We start from the raw sequence: 19942 nt of genomic DNA, 5'->3' as shown, positions 1-19942 counted from the left end.
CCTTCCGTTCTCCCTTCCCTTTCTTTTTTCCTCTCCTCCTTGAGAGTATCCTTCAAAAAGCCCACCTGTACACATAAGTTGCACAGAAAAGCCTTCCCTTCCGCCTCGGATTGCTCATTAAATGGTGTTTCACATAGATAGCACCACCTCTTACATCCCTCGCATTCCACCATGTCCTCGAAATCCTCTTTGTCCACTTGTTGCCCCTTCTTCTGTCGCGGCATCGCTAGGCCTAACTCCCACGTGGTTTTCCACGTCAGCCCCAAACCACTTAGCTCCGAGCACCGCGTTGTGCACCTGTCACGCACGCTATATTTACCTATCCACCCTCCACACTAACGCTAAGTACCCCAGAAAAACCGCATGCAATACTTATCTTTTCCACACTTCAAAACTTCCCGCGAAGAGCGTCCGACCGGCGTCGGCTAGCCCAGCGCCCCCACTAGCTTTCCTTCGTCCATCCGTCCTTCCGTCCGTCTTCGTCCATCACAGCTAGCGCCACGTATCGGCCACTCGTTGTAATTCCCCCGGGTGAAGAATACCGGCGGAGAAAGGCGGAGAAAGGCGGACGGAACTTCGCCTCGTCGCCGACGAGCTCCCCATACGTAATAAACCTCTAACCCTAATAAAATTACGACTTTCGTTCCAGTATAGCACGAAAGGAGCGCAATATTAATGCACCGACAGAAAATTATACTGCTTTATCAGCAGGAAGGGCCCGGCAGCAGGCAAACGCGAACGCTCGCACTTTTTCGAGCGACTGAAAATCAACAACCCTCCTGAGCCAACGGCAGGAACGCCGCCGCCCTGCTCATTACTTTTGTAGCGCTAATTAACAAGACGTATGGCGTTTAATTAATGGGACAAATATGACAGTGTCACGTGTTGTTGGCACACAACTTTGGCCATGGGCGTAACCATCAAATTTTTGGAAGGTATAGGTAGCATGTACCTGTACTCAAAATGCCATTACATGGACACAAGTAGGTCCCAGGTCTCCTTGTTTGTCACTCCACACCTAAAAGATACGTAATGCTTACTTCTTTTTTTTATTTCAGGGACCAAGCGCAGATGAAACACAAAAGCTACTTTGCACTGATTGCAGCAGAGAAACAGTAAGACTATTCTACGTTTAAAAATCAATGTCGAATTACAATTCCGGACGACGATTCCAGGGAGGCAAAAGAAGATAACCTTTACACTGAATTCGGTGAGGGAGGGCTGGCTTTTAAACGAAGTTGAAAGCAGCTGAGAAAACATCACTTTCACAATACACACAACAGGCATATCACAGGCCTCAGACTTTGGGTTACAGGGAAAAATTATATGCACACATATTTTCACTTTCTTCAACTTCACTAGGCTCGATAATCGAGAAACATCGACAACAGCCTGTGAGAAAAAGAAAGAGCTGCCTGCACAATACAGACAAAAATTAGCATTCAGACATTCCCGCACAGCCGTTTTGCACAAACGTAGTCAGTGACAAAGAAATGTCATTAGCTGCTGAACAAGGAGAAGCAGAAATACAGGCTGTTTTTTTTTTTATCCTTCACATATTAAAAAAATAAAAGAAAAGGCTGTGAGAGCAGCGCAGATGTCATTCTTGCGGAGGGCAGACATCCTTTGAGAAAGAGCATGCAACTACTGGACGATCAATTGCCTAAAATTCATTAACTTTCCAATGAGATGCTTTGGCAAAAATGCGAGACAGCAGAATTGGAGGCAATCATTATTTGAATCCACCTTCTTTCTTCAAAATCCTGGAACGAGAATGTGCTTCGAGGCATAAATTGCCAGTCTTTGGTGTGCAAATGATGCGAAACCAGAGCTGCACACTTCTGGACCCACAGAAACGACATCGCTTCAGTTTATCTGGGCCGGAAGGTGGTTTATATGGCCAACAGATAGACGTTTATTCCAATCAGCTCGATCGCTATAAAACACGTGGCCCTCCGAAGCGAACACTCTTTCCCTCTTTTTGCATAGCAAAATTTGAAGATGTATATCTCAAAGTACGTGCTTGTTTTAGGGCGATTAAAAAATTAGGATGGATTTAAATAAGGGCTGGCTCCAACTTTGTTAACTCGCATTTCCACAAAAACATCTATTTAATAAGTTAATGTTTTTTTTTTTAATTAATCGTCCAGTAGTTACATGTTCTTTCCCACAGATGTCCGCCTGGCAGCATAACCAACCACCACCAACCTGTGGAAACCACTTCTAGGTAGCTCTCATAGTTTTATTATAAAACTTCTGTGAAGGATGTTTTAAAAAAAATGCCCCTGCATAATTATACTGTTAACGGTAGAAGGATTCCTAGAACAACATACGTTTGCTCTTTCTTTGTTTCATATGCTCTCAATATCACTGCTATAGCCCACCAGTATAAGATTTAAAAAACTATGAAAATGGATTCATGATCTGTTGCACTGTATCAGTTGCACATGCTGGCTCAAAAGGGATCATATTCTTCTAAATAACTTTGGTCCAACATATTAGCAACTACAGATATATTTATACTGTGACTGAGTCACGGTGTTCATAAATGCGTACTTCTCTGTCTTTCCCTTCACCACCTTAGCCACAATGTATGTAAGAAGGGCTTCCTCTGCAATATGCAAGACAGACTGAAAGCTTTATGCCGACACTACTGTTGGGAGCTTCTCATCAAATAGTTTCTACTAATAGTTTCTAATAGTGCGTCACGGGGTTCAGTGCTAAAGAAGCGATACTTTGCAAAATAGTGAGACACGTTATGTGGAAGAAAATATGGCTTCTCCATTCAGCAACAAGATTAGATATTGAGCGTACAGCACAAGAAGGGCTCAAGAACAACATCCAAACCGTTTTGACAGCAAGATCTACTCTGAATTCTTCTTTATCTGTCGTATGACACTCTCAAGCCGTCCGAGAACTATAGTCCTGAGCAACCTAAGAATTGCGTTGCAGGCATATCGTCCTGCCGTGGTGCTTTTGGTATCTGGAAGACACGTTTTCATGACCACAAGCAATGAACATGCATTAGAACATGCCCCAGCAGTTCTCAGGGTGAACGAGGTTATACGTAGAATTTTAAACAGCCGTTGCCCAGCCGCTACACTGCCGTTCCGCAAGAACATGGCTGTATGCTTTAACTTTGGACAATGTTTGTTCCATGAGGCTGGTCTATCCCACATTTGCTCACATGTCCAATCACAACAATCACAATTCAACACAACCAATACACCAAAATATTTACTCTAAATATATTTATATGTATATATATATATATATATGTATATTACAAGGCAGGGCAGGTGATTTAGCTTTACTATCAGATTCTAGTAAATGGTTCAGTACGCTTCGTGTCGTAGACGAGAATTTAATTCCCTTTTTATTACGCTTTATATTAACCTAAAATCCACATGACTGCTTACATGTTTACTATAGTAGTGTTCAATCTAAAGAGCAGCAAAAGGCCCGCCCTAACGCTTATTACATGAGTAAGCGTAGGGTGGGCCTCCTGCTGGGCAATATATGCCTGCAATTAGCCAGCTGCATCACTTTACGTCACTGCACGCAGTGCGCCAAAACTATAGGCGCCCTGTAGGCAGCACCAGGGGGCGCTGCAGTATACTTTCTGTTAGGGTTAATGAGCTACATTTTGTGTAGTTCTTCGGTTGAACACAGGTATAGATTCGTTATTTGACACCTGTAGCGGTTCCGGAACAGCCACCTCCAAGGCAAGTGCCTATTCAACTCAGTACCACAGTTCACAAACCCTTATTCATTATCGAGGCTACTGCACCATGTTTTATTCTCGTAAACAAGGTTACTGCGAGACTACCCGAGTAAATATGGCTTTAAAATGTTCAATCGCAAACGAAGTTATGTACATGTCTGCACGGCACAATTTAATTGAACTGCACTTAAATATGCGAACAAGCTCCACGGTTCATGTTCTGGCTTCACGGGTGGGAACAAAGTTTTCCTGCTACGCGTTTTTCTCTGCCGTAAACTCTGGAAATTCAACACGTGACTACATGACACTTGAAACATGTACAACCTAAAAGAGGAGAACCGACAAAGGAGACGTCACGACGCCATGCACGGGACAAAGACTCGCTCGAGGGAGAAGAAATGTTTTCACGAGGGTTGCCGTGACGACAGTCCTTTTTCCTCCATTCCGATCTAAAGTGCGAACAGGCTGTTCTCCGCCGCTTCTTCTCTCTCCATTCTGTTCCGAGGAGCAGCGTGGGCTGCGGGCGATGAATGCGTGGCGGCAGACGAGCCCGTCGTCGCCGTGACGTTGGGCAGTCGTTCGGCCGCGGCTGCTCGCTCCGCTAGGAACCTGTCAAACTCTGTGGGGGGGTAACGTGTGGTGTGAGGAGAGGAAAGCCTGCAGTTAAGATGGAAAGGGGATCACTTCGTCTCACCTGAGCTCGTGATGGACTCTTGACCAGATGTTTCCGTCACAGGCTGAAAGAGAGAGAGAGAAAGATGGGTATGGTGAGTGTACTGCAAAGTGTGTACAACCGCAATGACAGCAATGTAGATTGGTCTTCCTGATTGGTTTCGTACCCCACCTGAAGGGGTGCGAAACAGACATATTTCGGGAAGCAAGAATAGGGGGGTGCGCAAATTTCCCACTTGTCTCCCCTGAGGTGAAAAGTAGATGCCGGAACTGCACATGTTTATTTCTTTTCATTTTCTTTTTCATTCTATTTTCTAAAAGTCTATTTTCTTCGAATAAAGATAGTATTTAATGGTTGATATATGCAGTGTGCGCAGAATCCATCAGAGAAAAAAGAATGAATGAAAATCATTGTTGGTTATCACATGATGCGACCTAAGCAAATCTGCTTGATTAATCGTAACGCAACTAATAACAGCTCGTCAATCAATCAACTAAATCATGCCAATTAATTTAATGAAAAAAGTAAACTAAAAGTACTGAGTATACTTTTGGAAGTACAATACCTGACTGTATCAGTTTATTTTCTTCCAGAGGATATCTGTAGCAGCAACTCAGACTTTTTAAAAGTAACTAACAACCCTGCGACCGATCCACCAGGGCTGGTGCCTTCAAACTGAAGGACTGACATAACACAGACTACCTGCCTACATCCAGCTGTCATTTTTAAGACACTGTCTTCTGGTGCAGCACAAAAGTGCTTTTCCCACGATAAAGCTGCAGGGCTTTAACCTTACACAGACTACACGTTTCTCGTTCAGTACACTGTGCATTCTGTACATCCACGTCTTTCAAACACAAAATTCCGAGTCTAAAAATGAGACTAAAATCGCATTGCATAATTAAGAGCACTCATGCAGCTCAAAGCGGATCCAAGACAAACGTCATGCAATGTCACACAATCGGCTACGCACCTTTTCCTTGAGCCATTGCTCCATCTCGTCAAAGTCCCTGTCTTTGTACTGAATCATGCAAAAATATTGGATTGAGAAAAGAAGAACGTAAAACACAGTGGGGGGAAGCGAAGTTGAATAAATGGGGTGGCACACAAATTACGGATGATACATTCCACATGCAACACATTGAACGAGAACAGCAAGTTGGGCTAGTTGGTACGTACTAAACAACATGGTAGCGTGCCGAACAGTATAGCAACAGCGGTCATATTTATAGCATTGATACTACTTTATCTGGGTTATTGATTGCTTGAGTGATTTGACAACTTGTTAACTTGTTTTGGTTGTGAATATCCTATATGTAATATTCCGCTTGAGTGCTAAAGTGTATGTGTTATACTGCTTGAATGCTTTAGTTTGTGTATGTTGAATATACTGTATGATGTGCTCCGGCTGTAGGTGCCAGAGGCCTTTGCCAAGCTCTGATAGAGCTTTTTGTCTCTGGCTCCGCCACGTTTGTGGAAATAAATACTATTATTATTATTATTATTATTATTATGATACGTGAAACAAGAAGTACGAGAAATGGACGAGAAAGAATGCGCTTGTCCTCTTCTTGTCCTTCTTGTTTCACGTATACTGTTTGGCGCGCTACCCTGTTGTTTAGCAACACATTGCTTTTATGCTGTTTCAAAAATTGCTTTAAAAAATTATCGTTAAAGGGTTTTAAAGTTTTGTTCCCCATCAAAGTGGGCAAATGCCCTCACGATCTTTGCCCTAACCTCAATTTTTGCCAGCAGTTTTTCCTCACCGTACTACATGAATCTTTCTCCGAAACTTCTCCTCACCTTCTGTCCTAAAAATTTCTCTCACCCCACCTCAATCTTTTTGTGCGAACTTTCCTAACCACAATCGTTTTTTCCTAAAGATTTATATCACCTCGTCTTTTTGCAGCAATATTTCTAGCCTCCATCCTTTTTCTGAAGAATTTCTCACCTCATCCCTATCTTTTTCTGGTACCGTATTCCCGCGCATTAGCCGGCATGCCGCAAAAAGGCGAGGGAGGCCAGCATGCCGCAGAACCCCGTATTTTACGGCATGCCGGAAAACCCGGGGGAATTTTTCTTGGGGTGAACAACCTGCCGAGACCGGTGATAAATAAAAGAAGGTCACGGAACACAAAGGCAGAAACCGAGAAAGGATTAACGAGAGTGCTTCTTGCGCCCTGACAAGCGACCACAAGAGTGTCTAACACCAGTAGGTCAGGGAACACAGGGGTAAAACCCCAATGCCCCACCCGCATAACTATAGGACAAAGGCTTGACAGGAAGGAGATAAGGAAGTACAGCAGTGGTGAAACCAAGGGGATGCCGTGCATACTTTGTTTCCGAGTTCAGTCGTGGATTGTGCACCATTGGAGATGGACGGAGCATACGAAATGCACGCTGCCGTACAGCACCCGGCAACATCAGCGACAGATGGAGAAGTGCCACGAGGAGGACAGCGCGGACGCTCCCGGACCCGAAGTCATTCGATCGCATTCAAGCTGGATGTTATAAAGAGACTGGATGAGGTCGGTGGCAACATCAGTGCAACTGCAAGAGCATTTGGTATTCCTCGCCAGTGCGTGCAAGACTGGTTGAAAAGCCGGGACCAACTACAGGCCTGCACATCAGTTAACGACGTTTGCGTACGGAAAAGAAGGAACCTGCCTTCCAGTGAGGAGAACAGGAGGAAACGAGCCAAGTTCCCTGAGATGGAGCAGGAACTGTCGTCATGGATATCGCTGCAGCGTGAGAATGGCTTCCCCGTATGTTCCAGCACGATTAAGGTACGAGCTCAGCAAATATTAGAAGACGGACATGCTCAAGGACAAGGGTTTAATGCGTCGAACGGCTGGCAGGAACGGTTCTTGAAGAGGCACGATATCGTCAGCAGGACAGTGACAAGTGTGGGACAGAAAGTGCCAGCAAATGCAGACTTGTTGTGCCAAAACTTTTTCACCTTTCACAACTCAGTCCTTGATGGTGTGCCTACATCCTGCATTGGAAACATGGATGAGACCCCTCTGTGGTTCGACATGCCACAAAGCAGGACATTCGACTACAGGGGCGTAAAACAAGTGACGTGCAAGACGACGGGGAAGGAGAAACTCAGGTACACAGTTGTTCTGAGTGCGATGGCTGATGGAACAAAGTGGAAGCCAATGATTATTTTCAAGGGGCTTAAGAACGTGCCAAAGTTTGAGTTCCCAAAGGAAGTCGTCGTCACTGTCGCAATGAAAGGAAGCATGACGGCAGAATTAATGAATACCTACAAGCAGAAAGTGTGGGGCGCCCGACCGGGAGCATTTTTCAAGCCAAAGGCCATTCTTGTAATGGATAGCGCACCCGCGCACTTGAAAAACACCAGCTTCAAACAGCACTATAACACATGTCTGTCTGTCATTCCTGGTGGTCTGACACCACTTCTGCAGCCAGCTGATGTCGTTTGGAACAGACCGTTCAAAGCAGCAATGAGGGATCGATGGTTGAATTGGCTTCGCAGTGGAGAAGTTGAGTTCACAAAGACAGGGAAACGTCGGAGTGCTTCGTACCTGATGGTTGCACAGTGGGTGAAGCAGGCGTGGGGAGAGATCTCTCAAGATTTAATTCAAGAGTCCTTCGTGAAGTGCGGACTGGTGGGGCACCAGGACGAGGAGAAACTGCACAGGTGCCTGCGAGAAACAATGATGTCTGGCACACCGCGCTTCGAGGATGACGACCGGTCGGGACTTACAGACACAGAGAGCGACTCAGAAGATGAAGAAGACGGATGCAAAAGTACGAAGAACAGAAATAAAGTCTGTAGTTGGTTTACTACGTTCACTGTCCGACATCTTTATTTTTCCCTCGATTTTTGCGGCATGCCGGAAAGTACCAAGTTTTGTAAGCCCAGAATTTGGTCAGCCTCGAGTTATGCGGCATGCCGGCTAATGCGGGGGAATACGGTAATTTTCCTCACCTCACATAAATGTCTGCAAGGTGAGCGTGAGGAAGTCTTCATCTGCGCTCGCGAAGATGCCACTCCTCTGCTTTCTAGCGCAATTGAGAAAAAAGGGGCCAGCAGGACTGTTCTCTTGAGCGTCCTTTCACTCGAAATCTACGCATTTCCAGTGTTATGCCTACTTTCCAGTGTTGGCATCCAAATGGCATCAAGGGGACACCCTCGTGTGCTGTCACAATGTCGTCACAGCGACGTCTCTTTGTGTGGGATTTGCAAACCGCATGAATTCCAACCATTTATAATAAATTATACTGCCGAAGTAAAAAAAAATAAAGTAAAGCAGGGTTTTCATGAATCAGGGAATGGAGCACTCGTGGAAAAAAAAAACTATGATGCTTTGGTGATGACGGTGGTGATGAGCTGTGATGTTTGCAAATATATTTCGTGTTTTGGAAGCAAACTATCCCTTTGAAGAACAAACAGTGACAGAACTGCAAAGTATGCAGTAACGTTGTGGGCTGCCCCTTAAACCACTGCCTCAATAGACGATTTTAAAAAGATGCGCAAAGCAGCGTGGGAACTTTGAGTGACACTGTTGTGTCGCCTGCTTCGGTTATGGTTTACCCCGGCTGACGCTGCTGCTGTGCACACCGGGAATGTTGTTGTTCTTCTTCTACCTCCGCCTCTGGGCTTCTCGTACTGCTCTAAGGCGCTCTAAGTTCCCATGATCCCTCGCGTGTCACAGGTAGCGCTTGCTTTTGTAAAAAGGTCTATTCTAGGAGGAGAAACAGCTGCATCCAAAAATGCCTGTAGACAAGGCCTGCTTTGCTACTGGGGAAACAGCAAAGAAGCAGGAGCAGGCAGGACAGCAATAACGGAAAAGAAATGGAAAACATGATAGAGAGAAAGAGAGAGGTCAAATAAGCAGAGGAGCTTGAGTTACAAAGATAAGCGCAGGAATTTTTACCTCTATAGCAGGTTCTCCATTCTCTTCTGTCTTCTGAATTGCCAGAAACAAACGGGAAATGTGAACACACAAAACAGGACACCAAACCGACAAAATGGACCCACACAGGTAAGCACGCACACCCATCGAAAAATACATTCCACATAATTGCACACACACACACGTTTCTGTCAGGATGTGCTTAAATGTGTTTATAAAGAGGCTTTTGTTAGGACAACATATTCGTGTAAGAATGATAAAGCACAGAAGAAGCAGACTCGCGCACACACAGATATTTCAAAAGAAGCCACACGCTTTGCATAATTATGAAGCAAAAAACAGCCCAACTAAAAAAATTTTAGGTACATAAAATGTTACACAAGAGTGCAGGTACGCACGTAGAACAACTCACCCGTAGCAGCTCACCCAACGAAATTTCAGATCATGGCACATATCCGTACGTATCCCTAACGCGTATTATTGCGCTAATCGAGTGACTTTTGCATCAAACGTTCGCCATTAAAAGCGGCAGAAAGTTGCACTCAAAAGCAAGCCAGCAACCCAAGCCCCTGTGATGTTTGAACTGAATTGAATGTACAGCAACCCGCGTGCCACACACAAAAATGCAATCCGCTTACACAAGACATTCACAATCTTGTCCCACCATGGAGCATTCAAACGGCAGAAATATTAGTGGCTTCAGCAGAAAGCTAGTACCTTTTGGCTTCTGACCTGCGCGAGTGCTCCCAAGGAGACTCCGAGCTGATCCCCGCTTGTGTTGTCGGCATACGTGCTGCTGCTGCAACAAAACAATAAACAGTGGCGTACGGCTACACAATTGCAATAACGAGAGGGAGCACTGCAAGGAGTGTCTGCGTACTTGCTCTGGCCACAACAATTTTGTGGTCGTGCAAAAAATATGTGAAGCAAAATTTCTTCACTTTAACATGATGTGCATTTCAAAAACAGTTTTATAATAGAATTCGTAAATTGGTGAAGTATAGTGATAACCACGACCTACTACAGGTTTTCCCGGCGATTTTAATCCAAGTGCCAGCTAAATTAATCCATGCCCCATAAAGTTTGCATGGCATGTGGATTAATTTAGCTAGCACTTGGATTAAAATCGCCGGGAAAACCTGTACATTATAGCGACCATGTCCCCTTCCCAGCACCGCATTTACGAGCTAGCGGTGGCGCTACTCATCGGCCCGGCTATTGCTTCCTCAGTTTCTGCAATACTTTGTACTTCGGCTTACCTTAGTATTTTTGTAGAAGCGGTGGATATCCCACGAGAGACGCTTCTTTCAAAAGTTGATTATCATCATCATTCTACACGTTTTCATAGGAGCTGTTGCTGTCGTCTGCTACGGTAGTCGTACGTCCACTTCTGCGCGTTCAAAATTCAAATTTCCATCGTCCAATCATGATGTAGAAGTCGCGGGCCGACGAGTAGCGCCCCTAGCGGATCGTGCGGATGGGCTCCCCATAGGGGGTTGTCGATTACGACATGGTCGTTATAATCTAGTAGGTTGTGGTGATAACATGTGAAAGAGCAGATTGTCATGTGAAAAAAGAAGAGCACACGTGATGGTGAGAGGAAGTGCGAAGTGTGCAATGTTCATACGTGCCTTTATGAATGGCTGGGTTTGCACTTTAGCGAGTTTGACCCTCGGGTTTCTCCAGAGTTATTGCAAATCGGGGGCAAAAACAAGTTTTACCAGTGTTAACCCGAAAAGTTCAAGCTCTATCTGTCATTGTCCATCCCTTTTTTGTTTCTATCTCGTGTTTTTTTCTTTTAGCTTTGTGGTCAGACCTTGATGTAACAAATTCAGCTACGTTTAAAGGTGCAATTAAAAACTTAATTTGCCATTGAGACTTTCACGCTCCTGAATTGAGATCGCCATAGTCAGTATCACTTTGTCTATGGTGTTCGTGTTCTTCGCGTCTTCTGTTTCGTAAACCGCACTGAAACGACCAGAACTCGAACAGAAGATTGCTGCGTAGCTGCAAATGTTTAGCTACGATAATCGGCAACAGATCCCCAGCGGACAACGGTGCAAACACGGGAGTTCTCTGGACTTGAAACAGAAGTACGTATTTGTTAGTGACGCAAAAAATCTACCTACCCTGATCGTCCTTGATCGAAGGCATGCCGCGACTGCGCAAACATGTCAAACTCGTCTACTCCGCCCTTGGTAGATGGGTTTGATCCTGCGTTTGCAGACGCAGCAGACGATGGTGCAACGGCAGTGCTGCCTCCACCAATTGCTATATAGAGATCAAATAAAGTGAACGAAAAAATTAAGCCCCGCAATCTCAAAACCTCCATGGACAATTACGCGTGAATTCATCAATAGCGTGAGGTGAGCGTTTATGACGTGAGGTGAGGTGAGGTGTATAGCTCACCGAGATTCTGAAGCTCGGTGGTAACGTCTGGCTCTCCGAGGTCGATGAGGGGTGCCACATTTTCACCGGCTCCCTATTTCAGAGAGATTAGTCAATTTCGTCTCGAACAGAAATTCGTCCAATGTACCACGTAAGTTGTGGAGAATTATTAACAAAATTAATTTCAATTTAACTCATAACCAGCTATGTTTGCTTTTCCACACTTTTTTTATTCACAGACTATGGCACATCAACAAAGACTGAAGAGAATGCAAATGAAATGAAACTGTTTACAAATGGCACATTTCCTGCTGCGTCACACATAGTTTCTTTGAACGTAGAAGGTTACCTCTGCTTGCCTACTTGGCTCTTTGGGTTGAGAAGTGAGCACAGCCATTCGGCGCTTTTCAAATCGCTCGTACCGTAGGAACAGGTTGTTGAGATCGTCGTTGAGGCGCAGAAGCTCGCCTGCACGAAATCATGTAGACACAGTCGCACACAACCAATAACTAATAATCAGACCTGTAAACTAACTAATTAAAAGTAACTCAATTACTGTTATTAATTACAGTCTTAGTAATTAATTACTTCCAGAATTACATTCAATATTACATAATTGTAACTGTAATTGAATTACTCTTACAAGTAATTTGTAATTCACTGTGAATTACTTTTGCATGTGATTTGGGCTACGACCTTATTTCAAATGTAAAATCTATTACGCAATGGCCGCAATTTTTACTCTTTCACGAAAGTGTAGAGAGACAAGATTATCGTGGACGGACACAACGCGCAGTCAGCAGTCAAAGCCAGGATAATCCCATGTTCGTCGTCGGCGCATGTTTGGCTGACACGGCTACCCACCAAGTAGGTAAAGTGGTAAGGACCTCATCATAAATTCTATCGCGCATTCATGGTTCAAGACAGACCGGATCTGTGTGACAACTTAAACCAATCGGCCATGACATACTGTATAAGTGGTTAAATTTGCATGCTCAATAATTCGCGAATTTGTGAGGAGCCAGGGCCAGGCAATTATTCGTGGAACAATACGTCGCCCCTGCATCTTAGGCCCCCCCCCACCACCACCACCACCTTGAACTTCCAGGTAGAAGTTAACAAAAGTTATCGCCCCAGCTGGGTCATAACCCTTTGCATTTGTCTTCCTTTTGAGCCCTTATGACTGAGAGGGGGTCCTTACTAGGGGGTCCTTACGCGGCCGGTATCTAGGTCATTGCCAAATTGCCCTGTCTCCCGTCATTCTTTTCACCCGATAGTGATTCGTCAACTTTTACAAAGGCCGATCCGCATGGCAGCTTGCTTAAACTCTCACACGCTTGCTGGAAGATCCAGGCTTACGAGGAACTGGAATCATGGGATACCTGCACGGGATTTGTGAAGGCTGGACTACTGTCTCCACTTACAGTGGAGAAAGGAAGGAAGGAAGGAAGGAAATTGTTTTATTTTTTACATTATTTTACGTGACATATTGCCAACTTTGCAGGTTGAATAATAAAATCTGAAAATGGCGACAAACATGAACGGGATCAAACGCCAGCGGCATGTCACCCATGATCCCAGTCATAACAGCATGACAAAAAGAAAAATACATATAAGGCAGGCACACCAACATTATACGCAGCATATTTACGCATATTGCGCATACCTCAAGCTGTACTACAGAAGAACTGAACACTTAACCGCGTCCATAGGTGCCTCAGCTTCCTGGCTCAAATTTCTGACATACTTCGTTTGCGTAATTTTCTGTAACTGGTTCGAATGTTTCGCGGAACTTTAAATTCGCAAAGAAAAGAGTGTTCGCGAATTTCACGAAAATTACTACTTATACACTATTTTAAGAATGCAATGAGAGCTGAAGCTTCTGTAATGAGAGGTCACAAGTCATCTGATGAGGAAGCAACCGAAAGTTTCACATTTGAGTGGACCAAAAATAAAAGTGCTGCACTATGGGAGAAATCATTTGAAAGGTAACACCAACCCACTTGAAGCATATGAAGTATAATGTGGGGCTACCCAGCAGTATTTTCTCTTGGTAGTAATATTAATGATCAGAAGTCGTGGCAGTATAACAAAAAAGAACTTGAAGAATGCCTTGGTTCTGAAGGCTAACGGACATTATAAGCTCACGTATGAGCAGCATTGCTCCACTAGATGGAGAAGAAATTTTCCTTGTGTTTAGCAGAACTTAATATATTTCCTTTTTCACTGTCTAGTATTATAATGTTTCTGCTAAGTACTGAGCGATTTCCCCAGCAATTTGAAGATTTACCAGGCTAAGCATTGCATTCCATTACAACTAACCGTTTTCCTGTCATTCGTCTGGTCTTCTGGTTGTTTGTCTTTGCAATAACTATACAATAAAGTTTATATGCCAAAATATGTATTGAAGTGAATGCAATTCAGTGTAACTCAATTACTTTTTATAGTTTACTATAGTTAGTTAGTTAGTTATAGTTAGTTATATAGTTATAGTTGTAATTGAGTTACAATTCTTATTTTATAATAGTAATTGAATTACTTTCATGAACATGTAGTTGTAATTCAATTACTTTTGAAAAGTAATTTTAAGAGGTCTGCTAGTAATCGCTATTAGAAGAAAACAAGGGAAAATTGCTGCACATACCCGTCACTTCCTCGTTGGCTACTTTGTCAACCAATTCCACAATTCGTGTCTGCATTGCGTGACATGTCTTCTGAAGCTCCTGCAGAGTACCAAAAGAATTGTGAGCACCACAATGATGTAATTCACACTCCCTGCTAGCAGCGACCTCTTTACCAATTTGCAAGCCCAATGTATTACTTCATCTCTCAAATGTCATTCGTAGGCAACCTATTTTGACATGTCCACTTTTGTTTGCAACACCAAGATCTTTGTAAGGTTAGTAAGGTCGATGGTGGTCATTAAATTTTGGAGACAAAAGATTTCATAGACTTATTCACACTATTTCCTTCCGATATTACTCTAATTATTCTCTCCCCCATAATCTTTCCCCCGATTTGAACCCCAGTTCAAATTTAACCGTTCCGAATGTTGCACTGATGCCTTTTCTAAACCTTTCCTCTGCAAGACTACTATGAACTGGAATAGTCCTCCTTTAGGGGAGGTCAAAACAGCTGATTACCAAATGTTCCACAGGCCCATATCTGATCACGAATAAGTATCTGTGTAAGTATGTGTGTGTGTGTTTTAAATTTTTTGTAGTAATGTATTTGTGCAACGTGTGTGTGAATGGTGTATGCATAGTATCATAACGTGTGCATGATCCCTTTCCACATATTATATCCTTAGGGATCTTTGGGGTATGTTGATTAAATAAATAAAAGAATAAATGAAAAGATTTCACTAACACTGAGTTATATGAACCATGTTCCAGTCATCCTGAACCATCCTGAATCACCTCATCAATTCTGACATCCTCAAATCACTGCCACACGAAAGAAAGGCTCAAAGTTCCTTGGTTGCTCTTTTTCACAAGTGTCTATTGCACAAACACCACTGTCTTGGCTATAGCATTAGGAACTCATCACCAGGTCAAGGGATACACTGTGGGTTGACTTTGCTGAATAAATTATCCATTATTTTACCTGCATGAGTTCCCAATCACTTCGCTGCTCCTGCCCCGGCGTCAGCTGGGACAGCATGTCCCCAAAGACTGTCATATTCCGCTGCACCATGTCCAGTTCGTGCTTCAACTTGGACAACTGCTCTGGAGACAACTGGACAGGGCTTGGAGGACCCTCCTGAACGACGACGGGGCGCGTGACAGGACGAGGTTGCGTGTTCAGGAGTGCTGGTGGAACACTCTGTAGGGAGCAGGTGGAGAACTTTAATGAGATATCAGAGAATTACAAGAAGCTCTGTGACTACAGAGTAGGCTACGATAACCAAGCAGAGGACCTCACCCCGCAAAATTGGTATCCAGCAGAGGTCAATTCTAACTATATAGGTGGGTGTCACTAGTGCACCTCAAGTCTCCTGTCCAATACAACTGCACACTAGCATTCATGACCACAGATTAAGAAGCTGCCCCTCAAAAAGTCGTTACAAGTTAAGTTACTGTGTGCAAAATGTAACTAAGTTAATAACGAAGTTCTTCAGCCTGAAATATAACTCGCAGTTACTGAGTTACTTAAGAAAAAGAACGAGTTACTTCCAAGTTACTTTGGACATAAAATAGCAGTACACAGGTGCAGCGCGCGTGAGCAGTTGAGTTAGACCTTGAGTTGCCTGCGGAGGAGTGCAACACGCTTAAATCGTTTTCGTTTATGTCCAACAATAGACCTCTCCCTGTTTGTAAACAAATGACGTCATAGTGTTCGACAGCGCCAAAATTTGGTAGAATTGAACTACGCTCGAAGCTAGATGTGAACAAGGTCGCGCCCGAAATCCACGGTCTTGAGGGGATTGCGGTCCTACGTTTCTTTCAATGGAAGGCAAGTGCCCGTTCGTGGAACCCAGCCCTCTCCTTTCGATTTGTTTCGGTTTCAGTCTGTCTACCAATGTCATGATGACGTTTCTCTGGTAGAGGTCTATTCGAACACTTTGCATCTTACTCCCTGTGGGCGCACAATGGCTCAGCTTCATTTCAATGGCAGTGGTTCTTACTTCCCCAATAAAATACTGTCATTGATTGAATATCACGTTTTATGGTAAAAAATGCCATGGAGGAACCGGAGAGAAAACAAGAAAATATGTGGACGTGAGTGAAAAGAGAGTTAAAAGTAACTTGGAACTTAACTTAAGTTACTTTGGCAAAGTTACCTGAAAAAGGAACGAGTTCCTCTGAAAGTTACCAGGGCGCAAAAGTACCGAGTTAAGTTACAAGTTACCAAAAAAAGGAACTTAGTTACAGTAACGGGTTACCTCGAACTCTGTTCATGACAGTGCCTTTTTTTTTTTTTTTTTTACATTTCAATGTCCAGCACAGTCAAACCCCTTCGCAACGAGCACAAGATTGCTTCCCATTTGTACCACGTTCGTGAAACACCCCAATCAATCGTCACCAATATAAGATGTCATTACTGCATTTCCGCATCACTTATTCAGTGTACGAGGTACATCTTTTGCTCTCTTCCTGTGGATTGCAGTTAATGTGTGCACTGAAAATGTCTCACCAGATGACAAATCTTCCCCCACACCAGTTAAAATAGCAACAACCGAAGACGACACAGAAATCAAAGATCTCACCCTCTGCGGAGTGTATATTGGTGCCATGGCATCCAAATCCGTGGGAGGAAACTCCACGCCTTTGTTGCGCAAATCAGTGTACACTTGCACAACCCCCTGCATGTCGGGATGTGTGCGGAACGCATCCGCCCAGCTCTGCAAACATCAAAATGCACGCTACGCTTACTATATGTGCAACGCAGAAATCTGTCAGCGAGATGCACGTTCACCATACTTGGATGAGGCTCAGAACTTTCTCCTGAACTGCGGTGGGAGGGTCGTTCTTTGGACCGATCATCTTGACGAGTTCCTGCACAAAGTCTTTCTGCGACACAAGCAGGTGGAAACGCTTGCCACAGTTTTTCACGCAGGTTTCGAGGACCTGCGGATATGTCACGCACGCATTAAATGTGTCTGCCCACTTGCAGACGGACACGAGAAAATTACCGTAAGGCTATACATGACCACTGTGTAGTTCTTGCCGGCATTTTGCTGCAATCGTTTTCGAACTGCACGCAACGCATCCTTTGGCCTGAAAACGGTGTAGTGGTTGAAAAGTGATTGAAACCAGTCATAAATGCCTTAACAGCAGTATGTAAATTACAAGGATGGCATACCCTTCATCAGTGTCATTTATAATGTCGCATATCTCCATATTTAAAGCCCAGTTCTCCGAAGCCAATGACGCATCCGTGGCTTGTTCTGCAATACCACACATACAGCTGTCAGTTGATGATGTCACTCCTCCGCATAGTGTAACAGGCATACATAAACTCCACTGGAAACAATGCGCCCAAGAGAGATGCTGCAGACGGCACTAAGGGTGGCTATTCGCGTTATGCGTCACTCAAATCCCACAGTCCGCTTTCGCGGTCAGGACGTGACGACAGCTACGCGTACGCCGTGTGAATGAAAACAAGGTTACTCCCGCTACGCCAATTTTTAGAGCAGGAACAATCTGACACAGTCTACATACGAAGGCGGCATAGGCGGCAACTAAAACCACCACCTGCACAACCAGACTCCCGTCCAAAGAGCATCCTTGATAACTGATGCGATCTCTGCATGCTGTTCGAGAAAACTGTATAAGAATTTGCATTTGTGCAGTTTTATATTCCGAACAAACGACTAGCAGTCTCGTTTCTCCTTCACGAGCACTTGTCTTCTGCAAACAGTCGAGCACTGCTAGCTCGATCAGATGTCAACACGTAGTTACCATCAGTAAAGGAGTCGTATCGTAACGCAGAAGAAGATCACAGCTCTAATCCAGGGAATTGTTTCAGCAACGTGTCGTATTATCAACAATGCATGAGTCACTTCGTGAATCAGAAAACAAAACCTTTTGCTAAACGATAAACATGCTGATAAAAAGACAGTACGATAGCGCAGTGGTGGGTGCTATCATCGTAGGACTAATTTTGCAGGAAGTAGATGCCTTACCAATTTTCTGGCCTACAGGAGTGTTGAAGGGATTACCCCCGAGTTGGGCTAAAATAGCAGACATTGTGGCTATCTTGTTCGGTTAGCCGCGGGGAAAATCACAAGTCACTTCACATTGGCGAGTACACACCGCAAACACAAGAGACGGGAGCTGGTCGAGAATCCGTTCTGCAAGTTTCGTACGCGACAACATTGTTTAAGGTTCGTGTGTTCTAGTGCTTTAATAAAGATTAATTATAATATACACGTTTTAACAAATTCGCTCGTGTCGTAAAGCTGATAAAGGCTGTGTGTTAAAATAAAAAGTAGATTACATGTAGTAAGTTGGTTCTCCTGCTAAGAGGTGGCGCGTGTTTCGCTCCGGAGCAGGAGTTTCGCTTTTGTCCCGGGAAGCGCTCGTGTACCTGCGCGTCACCATTCAATTTTCAAAACTGACATTTGGGCCTGTTGGTGAATGAATGAATTCACGATTAAAAGCGTTGAAATCTGAACTAGGACGAAATACGGGCGACACACACAGAGCGCCGGTGTGTGTCGTCCGTATTTCGTCCTTGTTTAGATTTTAGCGCTTTTAATCATTAATTCATTCAATTTCCCCCACCCAATTAGTTTCATAGAAACACGAGAGAGAGAACGACACAGATAGACCCGAACAAAAGACAACAAAACAACGACAATTTTAGAGATGTGACACATATTGTGTCAGAGATATACAGGGGCGGATCGAGACCTTTACTTGAGCTAGGGCAAAGTATCGAACGTCTTTACACGCTGGTATTAGAATGTGGGGAATGACCGCAGCATATTTATGAAACTAGAACGTTATTCGGGATACTTTTAAAAAAGCCTTTAAAAGATAAGGAATTGGGCATTCCTTTACGGAAGCTACAAAGGCCCGGTCGAAAAACAGGCGGGTTCTGTATACCCTCGTCTGTATGACGATGACACTATTTATCCACCTTGATCACCTTGAAGCTTCACACCCAGTAAACCGATCGCAGTAACAGCGAATAAATATAATAAATAAAACATCAAATTACGATATTAATCAACGTGTGTACAGGAAACTGCATAAGCCTTTTCTACCCTATTACAAAGTCATTGCGAGACATTAATAACGCAGAAAGGGAATTTTTTTTCATGCTCGATAATCTGGCACGATGTGATGCCCGCCACGCCCCCTGGGGCACGCCTACAGCGCCAAGTCTTCCCGTGTAAAGTAATTGTGATGAAAGCCAAAACGTTATTACGAGCGCGAGAGTTGCTCGTGTTTCTTCGGGGAATTTTCTGCTGGCGCGCTAGACTGCTTGGTGCCCACATAATTATATAGCGCGCTGCAGGAAGAGAGATATAGGAGGGTAGCGGTGCATGACAAGGTATGCCCTTAGGCCTAACGTGGCTCCCGGTTCCACCAGCGCACCTTCGCTGTAGACTGCTGAATGTAGTAGCTGAATACATATAATTTCTTCCCACGAAAACACGCTCGCATATTTAAAGAGATGACTGTCAGAACACCCTACAGACAAAACGTTCAGTTTGCACATTTGAAGGAAGTGTACCCTTTCACGAAAGGAGAAAAAAAACATTCCGAACTTTTTATTTGTCAAATATCTGTTGATCTTCTCAGAGCGGTCTTCTCCCGA

The 19942-nt window shown here is 44.1% G+C and overlaps 1 protein-coding gene across 6 annotated transcripts; it reads right to left on the bottom strand.

Annotated features, from left to right (window-relative positions):
- Positions 1-3224: 3224 nt before the first annotated feature.
- On the bottom strand, positions 3225-18465 carry LOC135391839 (TOM1-like protein 2). Of its 6 annotated transcripts, none has more exons than XM_064622342.1 (15): positions 18300-18465; positions 17477-17561; positions 17307-17391; positions 17095-17241; positions 16881-17015; positions 15278-15496; positions 14316-14394; positions 12021-12139; positions 11693-11765; positions 11413-11554; positions 10001-10082; positions 9305-9337; positions 5371-5418; positions 4419-4461; positions 3225-4343 (listed from the first exon to the last, which is right to left on the bottom strand). In XM_064622342.1, the coding sequence occupies exons 1-15, from the start codon at positions 18361-18363 to the stop codon at positions 4174-4176; spliced, it is 1524 nt and encodes a 507-aa protein (XP_064478412.1). In that variant the 5' UTR covers positions 18364-18465; the 3' UTR covers positions 3225-4173. The 6 variants fall into 6 exon arrangements, with proteins under 6 accessions (XP_064478412.1, XP_064478413.1, XP_064478414.1 ...); XM_064622343.1 differs by having other exon boundaries at positions 10001-10079; XM_064622344.1 differs by lacking the exon at positions 9305-9337.
- Positions 18466-19942: the final 1477 nt, after the last annotated feature.

This window comes from Ornithodoros turicata, chromosome 4, assembly GCF_037126465.1.
Source record: "Ornithodoros turicata isolate Travis chromosome 4, ASM3712646v1, whole genome shotgun sequence".
In the NCBI taxonomy this organism is placed as follows: Eukaryota; Metazoa; Arthropoda; class Arachnida; order Ixodida; family Argasidae; genus Ornithodoros; species Ornithodoros turicata.
This window is presented reverse-complemented; position numbering and strand designations above follow the sequence as displayed.

Excerpts from the sequence above, each read along its gene's own strand:
- LOC135391839 (XM_064622342.1), bottom strand. The coding sequence starts at position 18,363 with ATGTCTGCTATTTTAGCCCAACTCGGGGGTAATCCCTTCAACACTCCT. Across the intron at positions 17,016-17,094 it reads AAGTTCTGAGCCTCATCCAA|AGCTGGGCGGATGCGTTCCG; the intron begins GTATGGTGAACG and ends TGATGTTTGCAG. Across the intron at positions 5,419-9,304 it reads ATGGAGAACCTGCTATAGAG|TACAAAGACAGGGACTTTGA; the intron begins GTAAAAATTCCT and ends TGCATGATTCAG.